At 38.9% G+C, this 23,254-nt stretch overlaps 1 protein-coding gene across 5 annotated transcripts in view; it reads left to right on the forward strand.

Annotated features, from left to right (window-relative positions):
* Positions 1–23,254, forward strand: part of LOC126281330 (phosphatidylinositol phosphatase PTPRQ-like) — a 410,186-nt gene that overhangs the window by 244,361 nt on the left and 142,571 nt on the right. For all 5 annotated transcript variants that reach the window (XM_049980191.1, XM_049980192.1, XM_049980188.1 and 2 more), the window contains 4 exons: positions 6,195–6,515; positions 16,772–16,927; positions 17,180–17,285; positions 17,377–17,609. In XM_049980191.1, the coding sequence (XP_049836148.1) occupies positions 6,195–6,515; positions 16,772–16,927; positions 17,180–17,285; positions 17,377–17,609 (816 nt within the window). The remainder of the gene's footprint in view (positions 1–6,194; positions 6,516–16,771; positions 16,928–17,179; positions 17,286–17,376; positions 17,610–23,254) is intronic.

Genomic DNA, 23,254 nt, shown 5'->3' on the forward strand with positions numbered 1-23,254 from the left:
TATTTGTGGTGCAGAGTCATCTGCAGGCACTGAAACAATACTTGTATATGTTGTGTGTCAAAACAATGCAATGTAACTATTGCTGTTTGTAATATATATAAATTTGAAGAGGCAACAAGAAAAATGATGGATGTCACATTTTTGTTGAAAATGAGTTAGGAGTGGCATTGTATAGCTGAGGATATGTGGAATGCATATAGAGTGTTACACTCTAAGATACTGATAGTCATTCTGTAGTAATGGTCTGAAAATTACCTATGAACAGAAACAATGCTAAAGAACAATTGTGGCATAGGGAAAAATGATGACTGTCATTCTTGCTTTTTTCCAAATCTGTTTCTTTTATTGTGTATTCCCTGCAAACTCTGTTGGCAACCCTACTTTTATTGTTCTCAGACTTTTGTTTTCACTATTATTGTTCTGTGGATGTTATTTATTTGCAAGATGATAATATAGAAAGTGTGGAAGATGATGTAGATGACATTCAAAATGTATCTAGCACAGAGGAGACTTCTAAGAAGAGAAAAAGCTATGGCAGAATGTTTGAGGTAATGGAGACACTGCTTTTATCATCTCATGAGCCTGGTGCAAATTATAAGTGTAAGAGATTAAAATATTTTGAAACTGTCTCTGGTGAACAGATTTCACAAATTCTTAAAGATTTTAATCGAATAAACTTAAGATGAGCAGAATTCCTGCTTATTAGGACTGATGTCTATAAACCCAATAAAACAATGTAGGCCCATACAAGATTGGGACTATACAATGTTCCATGGCAATTTGTATTCTTATAATGTTTGTGTCTCAGATGGTCAAAACATGACTGAGATATCTGTCTGTATTAATGCCTTTATTGCTATTCAGGGTATCACATTGTGCAGAGTACAGACTTGGCAAACATCAGGAAAGACTCTAGGTGCAACACCTAAAGATATGCTTGGGAAATATGATCATTTACATAACAGGAAATGTCCTGAGGTGTTTGAAGCAATTAAACAGCGCAGTGAATCTTTCAGTTGTAGGTCAAGCCATTTCAACAGTAAGGAGCTGTACCTCCCCACAGAGTTTAATGTTAGGAAATTGCATAACATGTACAAAGAAAAAGGGTTCTGTGTTGTATCTTATCAGTATTACAGAAATGTATTCAATCCATGGTTCAATATAAAATTTGGTTTTCGTAGATGCAATACCTGCACTACTTGTGACAAATCTCAAACAGAAATGTGTCATTACCCAGAGACTGAAGAGCACTAATGAAGAAACATGAATGAAACTTCAGAGAGTGCAAATGTAGTTAAAGACAGAAAATGATGTACACAACACAAAAGCAGAAACATTCCACAGAAGAAAAAAGCTGGAAAAATTAAGAATATTAAATAGAAAGATTGTGATGGTATTTTCATAGATTTTTCAGAAAAATCTCATTATACCAAACATTTCCACCATTGGTGTGTTTTATAGGTGCCAATTATCTATGGTTTTGTTTAGCATTCATGTTCTGTCTCATAATAACTCAGTTTTCCACAGTTATGATGAGACAATTGGACTGAATGGATCCATCAAAGTTGCATCTACATTGCACCACTTTACATTCACAAAGTTGGCACCAAATGTTAGGCATCTGAACATGTTGTGTGGCACATGCAGCAGGCAGAATAATAACTGTACTATTATCAGAGTCTTCCATTATGTTGTCCACACTACATGAAGACTGAGCTCAGTTTCAGTAATTTTTCCTGTTAGTGGTCACTCTTATACAGAGAGTGACTATAATATGGCCTTTAGTACCAGTAATCCATGTGCTGAAATTCCTGACCATTGATTGAGCCATATTTCTGCAGCCTGAATAAATCTTTCTCCTTTTGATGTCATTTGAGTTGGTCAAGCACTTCTCAGGTCTTGGACACATTTTTTTATCACCTCTGTACAAGGAGAAGTGTCCTTTTGCAATTCAGCCAATAAAGGAGCTTTTCCTACAACAAGAGATGGGTCATGTTGTTCAGTTCTGAAGATCCTACAATGGTGAACAGTGGGGTTCATCAATAAAGAAACCTCTTTGTGGTCCAGGTCCACTCGAAGCTGATGATAAAGTTAGTGAGCTAAATTCTGGAGAATTCTGCCTTACAGATTATTTGTACAAAGGTAATATGGTCACCTTCATTTCACACTCTTAAAATAAGACAAAATATTTGGCATTGTGGTTTTAATATTAAATCTTTCATTACAAGAAATCAATTTCTGTAGTTATGAAGAAAGTAATATCCGTTGCAGATCTCGTCCCATTCTTACTTGAAAAGATTAGGAACCTCCAACACTTGATGCAGTTTTGCTGCCCAGCAGCAAGGGATTTCAGAATGACCCAGCCATTTTTGAGGCAAAAAGCAAACAGCAAATGTGAGAAAAAAGCCAAGTATTTGGTACAACAGTGAGAACTAATCACATCACCCTAACTGTATTACTTCAGTATAACATATCTGACATTCATCATTGTTTCCAATAATAGGGTGTACTAACAATTGAAATTTGGATGTAGTCATCATAATTTTAAAATAAAAATTATGAAATGTATTAAGAATATGAGACAATAAAATACCTTACCTAGTAGCACACATAGCTTCACACTAAACACCCAAGCTTTTCTCCTGAAAAACTGATTGCAAACGACATTTGTCATTTTTCCCATTACCTCTTCAAATGATTTGGTTATAGTGTTTCTTGATAACTCAACTCTTTTAAAAGTTACAGTTATTCAGAGGAAATTCTACCCAGCAGCACACAATAATGTCCAACAGGATTATGAAAAAGTATCTGCTAATCATAGAGAAATTTGAAGTACACAAAACATAAACTGAGCAGCCTGTCTTTACAGGAGTGATGCATGTATATCAGTGGATGCTGCATTTCTGCAATTCCAAAGATGTGCTTGGTGGCGCATACTTCTGATGTCCTCTCAATTTTTCTGATCTTTTATTTTTCCCTTTGGGCAGGCAATTATTGAGTTGGAACGGTTTATTTTCAATATTGACTCTACTGCAGCCCATAGCCCTAATACAGTCTCACAACAAATCACATAAATACAGAATTGGTAGAAATCATGGGATGAACATTGGAACATCATATGTTAGGCTTACAGCAAGCTAGAATGTTTGGTGCAAGTCTATCAAAAGCACTGACGCTGAAGTGAGAATGTGGTACACTGAAATTCCATCTTTTGAGTGTAAAGAAAAATATGAGGTTTGGTGAGAAATAACAAGTAGTACTGCAGACAAATGGACCATGTATTCAACCACAGCTAAATGAAATACAAGCATATGCCATTAGTCAAAAAGTTTGAGTATTATTTTATTCCTGCGAATTAGGTAATGTCAGTACAGTAACTGTGGTGGGTGGCAGATTGAACTAACAACAGCTGCACATTCAACCAGTCAGCTGTGAGCTGACAATGTTAACTAGTGGACATGCAGCCATAGAGTGTCAATGTTGTTGTGTTACAAATCACAATGGAGTTCCATCTATAAACTGATTGTTCAAGACATTGTCCACAATGTTATGAAGAAGAGGAAAGTATATGCAAAGTTTGTCCCACAGACACTGACTCTTGAAGGAAAATAATGATGCATGGATTCCTTCTGTGACTTGACTGAAATGGGAAAGACATAATGAGTGTTGAGATTTAGTGTATCAAAATGAATGTACCGTAAAATGATAAAGTGTGGAAATTCACATGAAAGGTCAATGCTTTGAGGACTTATCCAAAATTCAACCCATCATAACTCACAACTTTAACAGTGCCCCAAAGGAGGACACTTATGACAGTTTCTCGTTGTTGAATGAATGTTCTAAGCAGTGAACTCAAGTGGGGGAGGGGTGGGAGGAGGAGACCATGTAATCTGACTCATTGGAATCATTATTTAACTTTCATCTATTTTTTATTAATCCAGTCTTGAAACTATAAAACTCAAAGCCTCTGACATTATTCACCATTTCATGGGGATATCAGTGTGGAATTGTTGTAGAAGTCAAAGCCTTATTGAGCCACAAGAGTCATACAAATACTTGGGAGTACAGAATGTGAGGTTAAGTCTTTGGAATCCTATCATTTTCAAGCCACATCAATTGAGTTAAAATTCTACTGCTAATATTTAACTCAATTTATGCAGCTTGAATACTGAGAGGCTTTAATCAATGCTCATATACATACATTATCTAGGTTCATTTGTAAATAAAGCAAAGCCAGGTTCAATTCTTTGACAGGATACCAGGAAACTGCAGTTTTGTACACAAGAGATATACCCTACATAACACTTGCATGGCCCATACCCTGTTTTATGCATTATCTGAGTTTGGATTTGTCTGAGCAGTTACTACTTGCTGTTACAATTTTTACCAAGTATGGGGTGTGTGTTTTTTTTTCTGTTTAAGTAAATGATTTCAGTAATTTCTATGAGTCAGATATATCCTACCTTCTCATTCCAGTAATGATTATATGTTTGTGGTATGTTTTCTCTTTGTTGCTAAACAAAATGACAAATATTTCTGGAAGTGGAACACCTAGATGTAGTAATTCTGTTGTTGTTTAAACAAAACTGAAATAGACTGTGAGTTCATCATAGGATAATTTTATATACACTATCAGGGTATGCATAGTTTGCAACAGAAACCCAAAGAGTAGTCCAAGGACACTGTACAGACATTGATTACCAGACAGACAGGACACAAATGAGGAACTGATTTTGCTAGATTTGTACATGGCAGGTCAACCTTCAGGCTGCCATTGCATTTATAGACGTTTTCTCATATCAGGAGATTTATCACCTTTAGCAGCCACAGCTGGTGGTGTCACTGAACACCATATACACTTATTTTATTTTGTTTTATAAGTAACACACTTTCTATGAGTCTTTGTTCTGTAATAGTTTGCCAATATAAATGTTTTTCTATCAAGTTGTTTTAATTTTGTGTCTTCATTTAAAATATTTCTATGCTATGTAGATATAATGTTTATATTACCAATAATACTAGTGTTTGGTTGTTTACTATGATACCGCAAGAAAAATCTGACTATACACCAGATCTAAGTTGAAATAAAACACTTGGAGCAGGTGACATTCCATCTGAATTATTGAGATCCGTGAAAGAACATACAATTCTTTATATTTTATGTGACACAGTGACAAGACCACATCAGAATGCTGTAACTGGTTTGACTGGCTAGAGGCCATCATTAGACTATCAGTAGATGAAAAGAAAAGATGGAGAATCAATATGGGATCTATAAAATCTGTCAAGTAACTATGTATGAGTGGTTCATAGGCACACACTGATGTGGAAACATTAAACTCCATCTCACCCCACCACCCCATCATCCCTCAGCTCTTTTATGATTGTACCTCTGTGTGTACAGAATTACTCTGCAATCCACACTTAAGTGTTCATTTTCTTTGACAGTTAATTTTCTTTGAAGTATTTCATAATATAGGAACACAGTATATTGTGACATCTCTTCATTCACCTTTGGTTCATTTTCTAATCAGACAAGATGGATCTGTCTTTACTTATATGAGTAACTTGCCACCAACTCCCCAGTAACTTCCTCCATGGAGAAGGAAGCTGTACTTCTAAAGACTAGTATTATTGCCATTATTGTTTTTTTAATCCTCCATTAACTGTACAGGGTATTGTACCCCATGAAGGTAAATACTAGACATCTATCTGTATCTTCATGAACTTAATAAAGTTCTGAATGGAAGTTTCCTTTTAAACAGTTAATGTTTGAGTAAGCATATTATTCAGCAAATATTTTTGAACTTTCCAGAATGAATTTTCACTATGCAGTGGATTGTGTGTTGATCTGAAACCTTCTGACAGATTAAAGCTGTGTGCCAGACTAAAAATCAAATGTGGAATCTTTGCCATTCACATGCAATTACTCCATGGACTGAGCTATTTAAGCACTAATTGTGACTTGCCATCACAGCTTTATATCCACCATTACTTTCTCTCCAACTTTCCAAACTTCTCAGAAGTAGAGCACTTGCCAGTAAAATACAAAGGTCCCTTGTTCAAGTTCCAACCCAATACACAGTTTTAATCCACCAGAACCTTCACATATGAACTTCTTTGTTGTTCATTTGTTTCACATTTACTCATCATGTTATTCTATTTCTGATGCTAGTGTCTTTCTCTCTTTACAGTTCCTGGTGTGCTACAAAATGTTTCTAATGAACTTAGATCAAGTACATTGGACACACATGATCCAACAAGACAGGCACTTATATCTGTGCCTACCCATATATTTGATTCAGCAAATGGTAATATAATGTACTATGCAATTTTTGTGGCACTATACTCTTCAGATCAGAATTCAACAAGTGGATATCTAGAAACACCAATACAACTGTCGAACTGTAACATAACATGGCCTGATAATAGCTACTGGGGTGATGTTACTGTAAATGGAATACCATCCAGTGAATACCAAGCTACACCTGACTGCTGGTATCCACCTACTGCAGGTACTATTTTATGTATTTATGTACTTTTTATCAGATATTGTTTATGGTTTATAAATAGTAATTTGCAGAAAAGTGGGATTCCCTAGTTGATATACCTGCACCAACAAATACTTCATTTTCATGAATTTTTGGGTCCTTATTATGATTATGTTAAGTAATTCAAATTGTGACAGCTATACATTATACATAAAATATTGAAATAGCATTCAGTAGTGAAGTTCACATCCGCCATGATGAAAATAATGGTTGAATCATTCGAACTTTACATGCGACTCTCATTAACTCACAGCTAAAACTTTATGCAGGTATAGAACATGTCAAAAATACTAAATACATACTACATGTTTTACACAATTGATGTTATACACTGCTGGAAATGGAAAAAAGAACACATTGACACTGGTGTGTCAGACCCACCATACTTGCTCCGGACACTGCAAGAGGGCTGTACAAGCAATGATCACACGCACAGCACAGCGGACACACCAGGAACCGCGGTGTTGGCCGTCGAATGGCGCTAGCTGTGCAGCATTTGTGCACCGCCGCCGTCAGTGTCAGCCAGTTTGCCGTGGCATACAGAGCTCCACCGCAGTCTTTAACACTGGTAGCATGCCGCGACAGCGTGGACGTGAACCGTATGTGCAGTTGACGGACTTTGAGCGAGGGCGTATAGTGGGCATGTGGGAGGCCAGGTGGACATACCGCCGAATTGCTCAACACGTGGGGTGTGAGGTCTCCACAGTACATTGATGTTGTCACCAGTGGTCGGCGGAAGGTGCACGTGCCCGTCGACCTGGGACCGGACCGCAGCGAGGCACGGATGCACGCCAAGACCGTAGGATCCTACGCAGTGCCGTAGGGGACCGCACCGCCACTTCCCAGCAAATTAGGGACACTGTTGCTCCTGGGGTATCGGCGAGGACCATTTGCAACCGTCTCCATGAAGCTGGGCTACGGTCCCGCACACCGTTAGGCCGTCTTCCGCTCACGCCCCAGCATCATGCAGCCCGCCTCCAGTGGTGTCGCGACAGGCGTGAATGGAGGGACGAATGGAGACGTGTCGTCTTCAGCGATGAGAGTCGCTTCTGCCTTGGTGCCAATGATGGTCGTATGTGTGTTTGGCGCCGTGCAGGTGAGCGCCACAATCAGGACTGCATATGACCGAGGCACACAGGGCCAACACCCGGCATCACGGTGTGGGGAGCGATCTCCTACACTGGCCATACACCTCTGGTGATCGTCGAGGGGACACTGAATAGTGCACGGTACATCCAAACCGTCATCGAACCCACCGTTCTACCATTCCTAGACCGGCAAGGGAACTTGCTGTTCCAACAGGACAATGCACGTCCGCATGTATCCCGTGCCACCCAACATGCTCTAGAAGGTGTAAGTCAACTACCCTGGCCAGCAAGATCTCTGGATCTGTCCCCCATTGAGCATGTTTGGGACTGGATGAAGCGTCGTCTCACGCGGTTTGCATGTCCAGCATGAACGCTTGTCCAACTGAGGCGCCAGGTGGAAATGGCATGGCAAGCCGTTCCACAGGACTACATCCAGCGTCTCTACGATCGTCTCCATGGGAGAATAGCAGCCTGCATTGCTGCGAAAGGTGGATATACACTGTACTAGTACCGACATTGTGCATGCTCTGTTGCCTGTGTCTATGTGCCTGTGGTTCTGTCAGTGTGATCATGTGATGTATCTGACCCCAGGAATGTGTCAATAAAGTTTCTCCTTCCTGGGACAATGAATTCACGGTGTTCTTATTTGAATTTCCAGGAGTGTATACTTTGATTTAGTGTTAATAACTCAGACCACAAGTCCAGCAGTTCTTATCAGTGTCCAAAAAATTGGAACACATTACATTTACATATGAATACAGTAATTATAATAAACATATAAGTCTACACATAAAAAAAGCATGTAAAGTTTTTTCTGGGACAATTCTCAAAAGAAAAGAGTTTATAGTGTTTATTTACTCTAATGTTACTATACCTGACATGTTTAAGAGTAAAATTTTACACAGATTTCACATTATGTAATGTCATTCATAACATAAATAATTCAAGAAAGTTTTGCATAACATACATATCTGATAATGTGGGTGGGTCTTATTTCCAGGTAAGCTGAAAATGAAACAAAAGTTTCACAGTAAAATTAAAATAATACAATATCCAAAGTATAGGCAGAGTACACAAAATTTCAAATCATCACACATCTTCAAAATGAAATTCTGCTGCTTGGTAGCATTCAATACTACATGTTCCATCCCGTGCACAGAAGTGCCCTTGGATGCTCCTTGGCATGCTGTTCATGATATGGTCGAGATGTCATTGCTTGAGTCTGCTGCACTCTTCTGTGGCAGCCCTCTTGATGACATCCAATGTGTGATGCTGGTTTCTATGACAATACACTGTAGTTTCAACTGGTTCCAAGCATGTTCAGTCGAGCTAATGTCAGCAGACACCTAAGGTGATCCCATTTTGTTTATTTCTACCTACTGAGAAAGACGCTCCCAAGATGTGCTTAATATACTCATGCATTATCATCTTGCAAGACAAAACCATCACAAGAATGTTGATTGTGGGGCTGGACAATGAGCTGAAAGTTCATGATCCACTACTTCAGTGTCCAAATTACTCTTGAAACCACTGAGAAAAATCCAACATCTGTACTCATTTTTTTGTTGTTATGATCCATCAAGTCATCTCTTACTCATGGTGACTTAATGAATGATGTCCCTCCATGCACTCCTGAGTGTTATGCTTCCTTTGATGTCCTCTATTCATCTCCTTCCTCATTTGGTGCTTGGCTTGCTCCAATTCTTGACCAATATAAATAATTTATTAAAAATTGTGCTCTTTAGAGATTATAAAAGTGTACTGATAAGGACCCAAGTGAAGCTATGCAAAAAACAGTGAGGACTGTGATAGGCTTACAACTGTTTCACAGCAAACTGCTTAAGCCTTAATCTTGCAAAGACTCATATTATGAAATCCAGAAACAAATAAAAATGCTTTTAAATCCTAAAAGCAGAGATCAATAGGTGCACATTAGATGAGGTTCCATGCATGAAGTTCATATACTTCCAGAATGGTAATAAACTAAGGTGGTACCATCATTGTATGGGTTACCAAAAACTTCCATACTGTCTTCTTTGTACTTAGAAACCTGTGTGATCATGTTAAACTGCATGTAATATTGCTAGCTTGCTTCACACACTTTCATTCAGTGTCATGGTGTAATCTTCTGGGTATTTATTTTGTGGAAGCATACCTTGAGAATATTGTGTAAAGTTAATAACTGAGTGTACTGTAGAAGCCTCTTCATGGATGTAGAGTTTCTTACACTTATGTGCCATTACATGTACTACCTAAGAGTTTTTTTGGTTAATAACAAGAGTGAATTTAGGATGAACTGTACAGTTCACAACCAAATTTGTTGAAGTAAAAATAATGTCAATGTAGACTGTACATCTCTACCCACAGTCTAGAGTAGAGTTTTGTATTCAGGTGCACATGTCTGTAATGGATCGGCAGAGGACATCGAGCTGGAAACTTGAAATACCCAAATATTTAAAAACAAAGTAAAAGAATATCATATTAGCTATTGAATCTAAATTCCATTTAGCTCTAAGGTGTGTGTTAAACAGATAGTGGTTTTACCATTTATGCATAGCTAATAGTGTTCTGTGTAAAATTACATAAATGCTTTCTTTTAAATATTAGATGTAAACACCACCCAATTGTGAGAAGGGGAGAAGAAGTAGCTTCTTTTGGAGAGTAGCTGTTACCTGCTAATATGCATATCACAGGAGGAATGGTAGATATTCAGGATATAAAAGGAATGTTCATTCAAAACAAAAAAATCTAGTAAACATGGGCTCTAAAAATCATTCCTTAAGAGCTATTAGCACTTCTTCATCTCTGATACTGTGAAATAAATCTTTTCTGGTGCAAGGTCTCTGCTTTTGATATTTTGAGAGACATTAGGATGGACCAAAAGAAAAAAAAGTCCAGTAAATATGGGCTCTAAACTCCATACCTTAAGACATATGAGCACCTGTTCATCTTGACATATGTCTCTTCTACTGAACAAGTGCTCATAGCTCTTAAAGTATGCACTTTAGAGTCCATATTTACTAGATAATTTTTACTTCAGTTTTTGGCCCATATTACCTCTTCTAAAAATATGGAAAGCAAAGAGCTTGCAGTATCAAAGGTGGAGAAGTGCTCACAGCTCTTACGGTTTTCATTTTTGAGCCCATGTTTACTAGAATTTCTTTCTTCAAGTGATCATTCCTGTCATATCCCTGAATATTGAGCATTCCTCCTGGGACTCCCTGTGTACATAAGTAGAGTAAGATGAAATTCATTCCAATAATTATCAAAGTGAGTGGATTAGTGTGCATCATAATGTGTGATCAGTATGCTCTACAGAAGCAGCCAGCAGCTCCTCACTCTGCCTGTCAATGTACAGCTTGACTTGAGCATTCAAAATTTCTGAAATCTGTCATCCATGGTAGAATTTATATAATGTGTTGTGTAAATGAATGAATAAATGAATGAAATCAATGAATTAATTATTGAATGAGAAAGATGTTATTGATGTGCTCAACTCTAAGCAAAAGTTCATCCTTTGTTTGTTGATTGATGAATATATTTTCCTAATGAACTCATAACAACATAACCACAATTTATTTGAGTGGTCTGTAATTATATCTTCATTTATTTTGCATCTGATAAATTGAAATGTGCCCTGCATCCACCACCATACATGCACAATCCATCAAAGATACCATAAAAAACCATTGTTATTAGGGAGCTACATTTTTCTCAGTTTATTCATTACTGTAGTCCACATACAAAAGTTTTCTGTCACTGAGAAGAGCTAATATGACAAATTTTTGTATCTTCAGAAGACAAACTGTGTAGTACTGCTGATTTTTCTGCTGTTTTCTTTCCTTCTCCTCATTTGTCCCATAACATACATGATTCTGGTGCAGGAGACATGTCAAACTGTGGTAAAATTTAACCATAAACAAAGAACATTTGATGTTAAAAAACAGCATAATAATAATAATATAATTTTGTTATACCAGTATATACATACAATAAAATCTAACACCTAATTACCCTTTGCACAAATTATCATTCTGTGCCCTATGAATTCTTCTACTGAACAGTAGCATTTCTCCCACAGAATCTGCTGTAGCCTTATTTTTAAAATTTCTGGCTTCATGATTAAATGCGTTTTATCTCGTCAACTTATTATATATTGTGATCCCCACATACTGTGGAGTCCATGCATATTATTTCAATTGGTGTGTGGGTAACATAAAATCATTTTTATTTCTTGTGTTATATGTATGGTTAAAATGATTCTCCTCAAATAATTTTTGTCTATCGTGTAAAAAGATTATAATTTCATAAATGTATATGGAGGGAACAATTTGGATTTGTAGATTCTGAAGTAACAAGTGACAAGACTCTGTTTTCTGTGCAGTACTTATGTATTGGACAATTTTCTTTTACAGCTTCAGTATTTGAGAAACACTACTAAAACTTCCCCACAAAATGATCCCATATCTAATGAGAGATTCAAAATAACTATGACAAGCAATTTTTCATGTACTCAGGTCAATGTAATTTGCTAGTGTTGCATTGCAAATGAAATTCTGCTTCGTTTATGGGATAGGAAGTCAGTATGTGTATTGCTGTTTAAGTTCTTGACCACATTTAGTCACAGGAATTTGACTGTGTCAGATTCTTTCATAGGTTGATTGTTATGTTGTATTTTAAGTTCCACACATTTTGAATGTTTGGTTTTGAAATGTACCGTACAGATTTTTGCAATGTTCAGTTTCAACCCATTTAACTGGAACCAGTTTCCTAAGGTATTCCGTGTGCTTATGATGGAACTCAGAATTTTTTCTGCATCATCATCTTCAATTAAAACAGAAGTATCATCTGCAAACAGAACTGATGGGGAAGTTATATTTATGGGTAAGTCATTTATGTAGAAAAGGAACAGACTTGGCCCCGAAATGGAGCCTTAAGGCACACCTTGTGATACTATACTCCTTTTAGAATAATAATTAACTGCATCTGAAGTGATAGGTACCCCAAGTTTTCTGTTGTGTAAGGATGATGTCAGCCAATTTAGAATATTGTGTTTAATTCTGTATTTGTCTAATTTGTAGATGAGCAAGTTGTGGCTCAAGGAGTGAAATGCTTCTGTGAGATCACAGAAGATACCTGCAGCATTATTCCTCTGATCCAAAGATTTGTCTGTTGTTTCAATAAAGTTATTCACTGCATCTAGAGTGTTTTTTCCTGGTTGAAATCTAAACTGCTTACTTATAATACAAGGTGTATAACAATGCTTCCACCGTTTGCCAATAGGTGGTGATAACAGTAAATAATGGTCAAAAGAAACAGATCACAGACATCAGGCAGTTGGCTTGGACCTCAGTCAACATAACCTCATTCAAACATTAGTCAATTTGTGTCTGCATCATAAAGTTGTTCTTCATTGAAAAGTCAGTTTACAAGCTTAATTCTCATCATTTGTGGGAGGTGTTACTGTTTTGTTTCAATATGAAGTAAACAGTGGCTGAGTCTCATTGAATGGTCTCAAGTATATAGGGTAAGGACGCTATTAGTGAAAGAATGTGTCGTGAGTGTTTTCAATGCTCCAAGAACAGTGATTTTAACATTGTAGATTGGCATAGTGTTTTCGAAGATGCAGAATTGTAGACATTGCTGAGTGAAGACTCGCATCAAACTCAAGAAGATTTGGCACAATTAGTGAGAGTGACACAGCAAGCTATTTCAAACATATAAAGGCTATGGGTATAATTCAGAAAGAAGGCACTTGGGCCCCTTGTGAGCTGAAACCAAGAGACGTTGAATGCCATTTGTTTGTTTATGAACAGTTTCTTCAGTGTCAAAAACCAAAGGGATTTCTGCATCACATTGTCACCAGGGACAAAAAATGGGTTAATTATGATTACCCCAAATGCAAAAAATCATGGGGATATCATGGCCATGCTTCCATGTCGTTGGCCAAACCCAATATTCATGGCTCCAAGATTGTGCTCTGCATTTGGTGGGAACAGTTTGGCGTCATGTACTATGAGGTATTAAAACCAAGTGAAACAATCACAGGTGCTTGTTATCAAATGCAATTTATGCATCTGAGCAGAGCATTAAAAGATAAATGGCCAAATTACTGTGAGATGCACAATAAAGTGATTTTGCAGCACAACACACTCTACTCCACATTGCGGTGGTGGTGGTGGTGGTTAGTGTTTAACGTCCCGTTGACAACAAAGTCATTAGAGATGGAGTGCAAGCTCAGGTTAGGGAAGGATTTGGAAGGAAATCGGCCATGCCCTTTCAAAGGAACCATCCCGTCATTTGCCTGAAACGATTTAGGGAAATCACGGAAATCCTAAATCAGGATGGCCGGAGATGGGATTGAACTGTTGTCCTCCCGAATGCGAGTCCAGTGTGCTAACCACTGTGCCACCTCGCTCAGTTCTACTCACATTGTGAAAGATGTAAAAACATACTTGGAAACATTAAAATGGGAAGTCCTGCCCACCTGCTGTATTCTCGAGACATTTCTCCCTCTGACTATCACCTATTTAGATGAATGGTGCATGGCCTGGCTGACCAACACTTCTGATCTCCTGAAGAAGTCACAAATTGGATTGATTCGTGGATTACTTCGAAAGATGAACAATTTTTTCAACATGGGATTCATACACTGCCCAAAAGATGGGAGAAAGTAGTGGCTAGTGATGGAGAATGATTTGAATGATACATGTTTAACCAATTTGTTTCATTAAAGCCTCAAATGTTGGGGAAAGTTCTATACTTTGTAATATCATTTTTTACAATAAAGTTTTTGATCTGGTTTGCAGCTGCTTTCTCTGACACTTTTGACAGGTCTGTAAGAATAGATATAGGCCAATAGTTTCCTATGTCTTCCCTCGACCCTGTCTTGAACAGAGGTCTAACTGTTCAAAAGACTGGTTGAATATTTTAGTTAGGGGAGGTGCTATCATGCTGCACACTATTTTAATCACTTTAGTGGGTATCCCATCCCATTCAGCACATATACAAAAGCAAAAGTGGCACATTACATAACTTTTGAAACTAATACATTGTCAACTCAAGCCATGAGGTGAGATCCTCTCTCCTTGATGTCCTCCCCACACCACAAGCTGCCACTTTCCATCACCATCCTAACCTCTGTAACGTCCTGGCTAAACTCTTGTGTTATTTCCAAGCCATTGTCTCAAAGTTCCTACCTGTTCAATTATTCCCACTGTACAACTTGCCTCATGCACAACGTATTACCACTTACTCCAGCCACCCTACTGGTGAATACTAATCAGTGTGACTTGCAAAATCGTGGATGTTGTTTACAAAGTAACTATATAGGCTTGCCTGCCACTAAATTGGTTAAGAAGATTAACTGGCATAGAAGAACTATCCCCCTCGGGGACACCCATTATCCCAATGCTGAATATGCTCTACAGCATGATGAAAGAGATCTGGGTGCTTGTTACTCTATATGGGCTTTTTGGATTCTTTCACGCAAAACTGCATGAGCTGTTTTTTTCAACATCCTAAAGTTCATAAATAATAGAGATGTACATATAAAAATTATTTTATTACTAAAGGTTACACACATTTATATTCGCTTTTTTATATAATCACCAAATTGATTGAGGTCCAGTTTTCCGGTACTCACTTCAGATAATGTTGCCACCACTGAACTGCAATGAATCTTGACATGTTCCTGAAGCTCCTTGTTAGTTTGGAAGCACTGCCCTTCTACCCACTTCTTCAGTTCAAGGAAATGGTGGAAGTCAATTGATGCTAGCTCAGAACTGTAGGGCAGGTGATTGAAAATGTCTTGCTGAAATTGATAAACGAGCCATTGGGTTGCATCAGTACTGAGAGGTTCAGACACTGTCATGGATCAGAACAATTAAAAAAACCAGTGTGTCTCTTCTTTTGTTTTGAATGGCACTCTGCAGACACCATATAGCTTCATCCAGTCAAATTAATTATGGTAGCTGACAGCTTGAACTTCCTTTTTGACCCAAAGTGCTAGAGTACAGAGGATATCTTGTAACCTTTGGAAATTCCATAAAGAAAGCCTACATAGTGAAACTATAGTTTTCTTTAAGCACTTCATCAACTCATTAAACAAGGTCATCTGTAGCCACAGACTTGCATCCTTGAACCCCTTCATCTCACACATCACCTTTGCCATCTTTAAATTTTCTACACCATTTGTTTGCAACACCATCACTTGTAAAGTTTTCTCCATAAATGCAACCCATTCCTCATCTGTTTGTGCTATGCTACTCCCATCTACTTGTAGGAAATGAATGAGACTTCACAATTCACATTTGGTGGGAGAATCAATTGAGATGGCCCTGTTTATGTGACTGTAGCCCTGCACAGACTGACGTCTTGAAGTAAGCAGTGACAGAATGCAAGGTACAGGAGATGCACGATTGCCTTCTTCCCTGCCTGATACTTGTCTGGCATTTATGCTATGCAGTCAGAACTTGGGGGAAGAAAGAAACACTTGTAATTTCCCTCAACTCCATATACATGACCTCTTTTTTTTCCTCTACCTAAAAAATTCGTCTCTGCTCTGTTGTGCATCTTCACTTCTCTCTCTCTCCTTATTGTCTCTGGTGATGAAGCTGGCATGGTACTTATCAATGTATCATCTCTAATGTATAAAACTTGCCTCTTCATCTATATCTACTCCTCATAAATGGGGTTGAGTGACTTGTACTTCCTTCTTACCCCCTCAGCTCATTCCTCTACTCCCCAAGTGTGGAACTATTGTTTGTGAATGCAAGTTAGTGCATAATTTTTGTTTCTATATGTGTCTGTTGACAGTACTACAAATTTTGCCTCGTGATGGTAATCAGTACCCCACAAACTATTAGTTTCCTTGATTGAATGTTCTACTGACACATTAGCTTGCAATTTGTTATGTTGGTTACTGTGTTTCTCATGTTTTTGTTAGTTTTCTTATCACCTTACATTATTGTTATATGTAGCTCTTAGTTAAAACATTCCTCAATATGATCAGTATAGGTAATTGAATTATTTTCACTGATTCTGATATAAGAAATCTTTTAATGTAAGAAGGTTATCAAAAGTTATTCTTGAGGATTTGAACAATGTATTTTCTATTTGTCTTGCTTTCAGACGGAGTTTTTACTTTTGTACTTGGTACAGATGAGTCTTGTATCACTCATCAATATTGTAATGGACCCCTGCACCCTCGTACAGAATACACTTTCAAAGTACGGGCTTATACCTCTCATGGCTATCAAGATTCATATATTGTTCCATTCCACACAGGTCTGTTTATTTCACTCTAATTCCAAATAAAGACAATATTTTTTTTTTGAAATCTCTGGTATTAATGAAGTCTTTTATTTACTACAATGCTGTGGTAATTAATTAATTAATATATGTACTTCATGACAGAGTCGGCTTAGCATTTATATCTTTCCTGTATTGTACAGATGTTTCATTTAGTTCTATGCTTCATGCACAGATATGATAAAAATGTTTAGTTAATTTCCATTCGTTTGTAATTTTTTCTTACAGACAGTGAAGTTGCAGTTGGACTAACCTTGGGCCTTGTGTTTGGGTTTTTAATGGCAGGGACTGTTTTATTTGGATTTGTCATGTACCGGAATGGCCAGATATCTTGGTGAATATTTGAAACTGTTTTTAGTTTTGAGTGAACAAATTCCCATTATTATGTTACACTAAAATGCTAATATATATCTGATTTTTTGTAGCTCTCTGGCAACCATCCTTAATAATAATGACACAAGAGATGTTTGTCCTCGGCCCATTCCTCTCAAAAATTTTGCAAAGCATTGTGAGCTGTTGTTAGACATACCTGGACGATTAAGCAGTGAATTCCAGTTACTTTCTACATTATGTGTTGATATCAATGATACAAATACATTTTCTGTTGGTCGACTACCTGATAATAAACGCAAAAATCGCTATATCAACATCCTGCCATGTAAGTATACCAATATCACTTAAAATATAACCTGTTTTACAAGAGGGATGCAGGAACCATTAAATGAACTATCACATCTTAACACATCTCCTGTTATTCTGTCCATTCTTCGTGTTTTCCACATGTTCCTCTCTTTGCTGAATCTACAGATTAACTACTTATTTACACTCCTGGAAATTGAAATAAGAACACCGTGAATTCATTGTCCCAGGAAGGGGAAACTTTATTGACACATTTCTGGGGTCAGATAAATCACATGATCACACTGACAGAACCACAGGCACATAGACACAGGCAACAGAGCATGCACAATGTTGGCCCTAGTACAGTGTATATCCACCTTTCGCAGCAATGCAGGCTGCTATTCTCCCATGGAGACGATCGTAGAGATGCTGGATGTAGTCCTGTGGAACGGCTTGCCATGCCATTTCCACCTGACGCCTCAGTTGGACAAGCGTTCGTACTGGACGTGCAGACCGCGTGAGACGACGCTTCATCCAGTCCCAAACATGCTCAATGGGGGACAGATCCGGAGATCTTGCTGGCCAGGGTAGTTGACTTACACCTTCTAGAGCACGTTGGGTGGCACAGGATACATGCGGACGTGCATTGTCCTGTTGGAACATCAAGTTCCCTTGCCGGTCTAGGAATGGTAGAACGATGGGTTCGATGATGGTTTGGATGTACCATGCACTATTCAGTGTCCCCTCGACGATCACCAGAGGTGTACGGCCAGTGTAGGAGATCGCTCCCCACACCATGATGCCGGGTGTTGGCCCTGTGTGCCTTGGTCGTATGCAGTCCTGATTGTGGCGCTCACCTGCACGGCGCCAAACACGCATACGACCATCATTGGCACCAAGGCAGAAGCGACTCTCATCGCTGAAGACGACACGTCTCCATTTGTCCCTCCATTCACGCCTGTTGTGACACCACTGCAGGCGGGCTGCACGATGCTGGGGTGTGAGCGGAAGACAGGCTAACGGTGTGCGGGACCGTAGCCCAGCTTCATGGAGACGGTTGCGAATGGTGCTCGCCGATACCCCAGGAGCAACAGTGTCCCTAATTTGCTGGGAAGTGGCGGTGCGGTCCCCTACGGCACTGCGTAGGATCCTACGGTCTTGGCGTGCATCCGTGCGTCGCTGCGGTCCGGTCCCAGGTCGACGGGCACGTGCACCTTCCGCCGACCACTGGTGACAACATCGATGTACTGTGGAGACCTCACGCCCCACGTGTTGAGCAATTCGGCGGTATGTCCACCCGGCCTCCCGCATGCCCACTATACGCCCTCGCTCAAAGTCCGTCAGCTGCACATACGGTTCACGTCCATGCTGTCGCGGCATGCTACCAGTGTTAAAGACAATGGAGCTCCGTATGCCACGGCAAACTGGCTGACACTGACGACGGCGGTGCACAAATGCTGCGTAGCTAGCGCCATTCGACGTCCAACACCGTGGTTCGTGGTGTGTCCGCTGTGCCGTGCGTGTGATCATTGCTTGTACAGCCCTCTCGCAGTGTCCGGAGCAAGTATGGTGGGTCTGACACACCGGTGTCCATGTGTTCTTTTTTTCATTTTCAGGAGTGTATTATCTTATTTGTCCACTGACTTTCGGCATCCTTATTTAGCACCACATCTCACTGTATATTCATAAAATAATAGTAGATAAATGCCATCTTCAATTTTGTTCTTTGCACTGTATGTATGTTGGAATTTTTAAAGTGTCTATGAGTATGAAAACAGTGATTTGTGCCCTTTAGTTCACTTTTTTTCAAAAAGTCAAAAGAATAAATGAATACTCCTGATATTTTTGAATGAGCACAATGGGCTGATGAATACACAAATTTAAAACCAAACTTGAATTAATAGTTTTCAAATCATGGAAAGAATGAAGATTAGGCATTAATTCCTGACAGTCATATACATAAGTTTGAAACTGTTAAGTTTTTTGATAATGTTCTTTAGAGTTTGACATTCTGTCCCATAGTGTGACATTCTGTACCATCTGATGTATCTAAAAATAATAATTTGACAAATTTTTATGCTTTCTGACTAGTGGAATGGCATCACATGCTGACAATGGATATAGTAATATTAAATTATTAATTTTCAGTATGTGGTAAATACTCATCAATTTATGTAGGGTGGCCAGGTGCAAGTTGTCTCCACACAAGTGGTTGTTGTTGTCTTCAGTCCTGAGACTGGTTGATGCAGCTCTCCATGCTACTTTATCCTGTGCAAGCTTCTTCAACTCCCAGTACCTACTGCAACCTACATCCTTCTGAATCTGCTTAGTGTATTCATCTCTTCGTCTCCCTCTATGATTTTTACCCTCTACGATGCTCTCCATTACTAAATTGGTGATCTCTTGATGCCTCAGAACATGTCCTACCAACCAATCCCTTCTTCTGGTCAAGTTGTGCCACAAACTTCTCTTCTCCCCAATCCTATTCAATACTTCCTCATTAGTTATGTGATCTACCCATCTAATCTTCAGCATTCTTCTCTAGCACCACATTTCAAAAGCTTCTATTCTCTTCTTGTCCAAACTATTTATCGTCCATGTTTCACTTCCATACATGGCTACACTTCATACAAATACTTTCAGAAATGACTTCCTGACACTTAAATCTATACTCGATATTAACAAATTTCTCTTCTTCAGAAACACTTTCCTTGCCATTGCCAGTCTACATTTTATATCTTCTCTACTTCGACCATCATCAGTTATTTTGCTCCCCAAATAGCAAAACTCCTTTACTACTTTAAGTGTCTCATTTTTTAATCTAATTCCCTCAGCATCACCCGACTTAATTCGACTACATTCCATTTTCCTCGTTTTGCTTTTGTTGATGTTCATCTTATATCCTCCCTTCAAGACACTGTCCATTCCATTCAACTGCTCTTCCAAGTCCTTTGCTGTCTCTGACAGAATTACAATGTCATCGGCGAACCTCGAAGTTTTTATTTCTTCTCCATGAATTTTAATACCTACTCCAAATTTTTCTTTTGTTTACTTTACTGCTTGCTCAATATACAGATTGAATAACATTGGGGAGAGGCTGCAACCCTGTCTTACTCCCTTCCTAACCACTGCTTCCCTTTAATGTCCCTCGACTCTTATAACTGCCATCTGGTTTCTGTACAAATTGTAAATAGCCTTTCGCTCCCTGTATTTTACCCCTGCCACCTTTAGAATTTGAAAAAGAGTATTCCAGTCAACATTTTCAAAAGCTTTCTCTAAGTCTACAAATGATAGAAACGTAGGTTTGCCTTTCCTTAATCTTTCTTCTGAGATAAGTCGTAAGGTCAGTATTGCCTCATGTGTTCCAGTATTTCTACGGAATACAAGCTGATCTTCCACGAGGTCGACTTCTACTAGTTTTCACATTTGTCTGTAAAGAATTCGAGTTAGTATTTTGCAGCTGTGGCTTATTAAACTGATTGTTCGGTAATTTTCACATCTGTCAACACTTCCTTTCTTTGGGATTGGAATTATTATATTCTTCTTGAAGTCTGAGGGAATTTCACCTGTCTCATACATCTTGCTGACCAGATGGTACAGTTTTGTCAGGACTGGCTCTCCCAAGGCTGTCAGTAGTTCCAATGGAATGTTGTCTACTCCAGGGGTCTTGTTTCGACTCAGGTCTTTCAGTGCTCTGTCAAACTCTTCACGCAGTATCATATCTCCCATTTCGTCTTCATCTACATCCTCTTCCATTTCCATAATATTGTCCTGAAGTACATCGCCCTTGTATAGACCCTCTATATACTCCTTCCACCTTTCAGCTTTCCCTTCTTTGCTTAAAACTGGGTTTCCATCTGAGCTCTTGATATTCGTACAAGTGGTTATCTTTTCTCCAAAGGTCTCTTTAATTTGCCTGTTGGCGGTATCTGTCTTACCCCTAGTGAGTTAAGCCTCTACATTCTTACATTTGTCCTCTAGCCATTCCTGCTTAGCCATTTTGCACTTCCTGTTGATCTCATTTTTGAGACATTTGTATTCCTTTTTGCCTGCTTCATTTACTGCATATTTATATTTTCTCCTTTCATCAATTAAATTCAATATTTCTTCTGTTACCAAAGGATTTCTACTAGCCCTCGTCTTTTTACCTACTTGATCCTCTGCTGCCTTCACTACTTCATCCCTCAAAGCTACCCATTCTTCTTCTACTGTATTTCTTTCCCCCATTTCTGTCAATTGTTCCCTTATGTTCTCCCTGAAACTCTGTACAACCTCTGGTTCGTTCAGTTTATCCACGTCCCATCTCCTTAAATTCCCACCTTTTTGCAGTTTCTTCAGTTTTAATCTACAGTTCATAACCAATAGATTGTGGTCAGAGTCCACATCTGCCCCTGGAAGTGTCATACAATTTAAATCCTGGTTCCTAAATCTCTGTCTTACCATTATATAATCTATCTGATACCTTTTAGTATCTCCAGGGTTCTTCCATCTATACAACCTCCTTTAATGATTCTGAAACCAAGTGTTAGCTATGATTAAGTTATGCTCTGTGCAAAATTCTACCAGGCGGCTTCCTCTTTCATTTCTTAGCCCCAATTCATATTCACCTGCTACGTTTCCTTCTCTCCCTTTTCCTACACTCAAATTCCAGTCACCTATGACTATTAAATTTTCGTCTCCCTTCACTACCTGAATAATTTCTTTTATCTCATCATACATTTCATCAATTTCTTCATCATCTGCAGAGCTAGTTGGCATATAAACTTGTACTACTGTAGTAGGCATGGACTTCATGTCTATCTTGGTCACAATAATGCGTTCACTATGCTGTTTGTAGTAGCTTACCCACACTCCTATTTTTTTTATTCATTATTAAACCTACTCCTGCATTACCCCTATTTGATTTTGTGTTTATAACCCTGTAGTCACCTGACCAGAAGTCTTGTTCCTCCTGCCACCGATCTTCACTAATTCCCACTATATCTAACTTTAACCTATCCATTTCCCTTTTTAAATTTTTTAAACTACCTGCCCGATTAAGGGATCTGACATTCCATGCTCCGATCCGTAGAATGCCAGTATTCTTTCTCCTGATAACGGCATCCTCTTGAGTAGTCCCTGCCCGGAGATCCAAAAGGGGGACTATTTTACCTCCAGAATATTTACCCAAGAGGACACAATCATCATTTAATCATACAGTAAAGCTGCATGCCCTCAGGAAAAATCACGGCCTTAGTTTCCCCTTGCTTTCAGCCGTTCGCAGTACCAGCACAGCAAGGCCGTTTTGGTTATTGTTACAAGGCCAGATCAGTCAATCATCCAGACTGTTGCTCTTGCAACTACTAAAAAGGCTGCTGCCCCTCTTCAGGAACCACACGTTTGTCTGGCCCCTCAACAGATACCTCTCCATTGTGGTTGTACCTACGGTATGGCTATCTGTATCACTGAGGCACGACAAGGTCCACGGTTCATTGCGGGGGGGGGGGGGGGGGGGGGGGGGGGGGGGGGGGGGGAGGGGGGGGGGGTACAAGTACACTTATGAAAATGAAAAGTGTTATACCATGAAACATCAGTCTGACATTTATCAAACTCTGTGAAGATTTCATCACATAATTGGTACTAAATTATTATACTTTCATTCCATTCGGGACTGATGTCGAATATCAGCATCACTATGAGATA

This window comes from Schistocerca gregaria, chromosome 7 (genome assembly GCF_023897955.1).
Source record: "Schistocerca gregaria isolate iqSchGreg1 chromosome 7, iqSchGreg1.2, whole genome shotgun sequence".
NCBI lineage: Eukaryota > Metazoa > Arthropoda > Insecta > Orthoptera > Acrididae > Schistocerca > Schistocerca gregaria.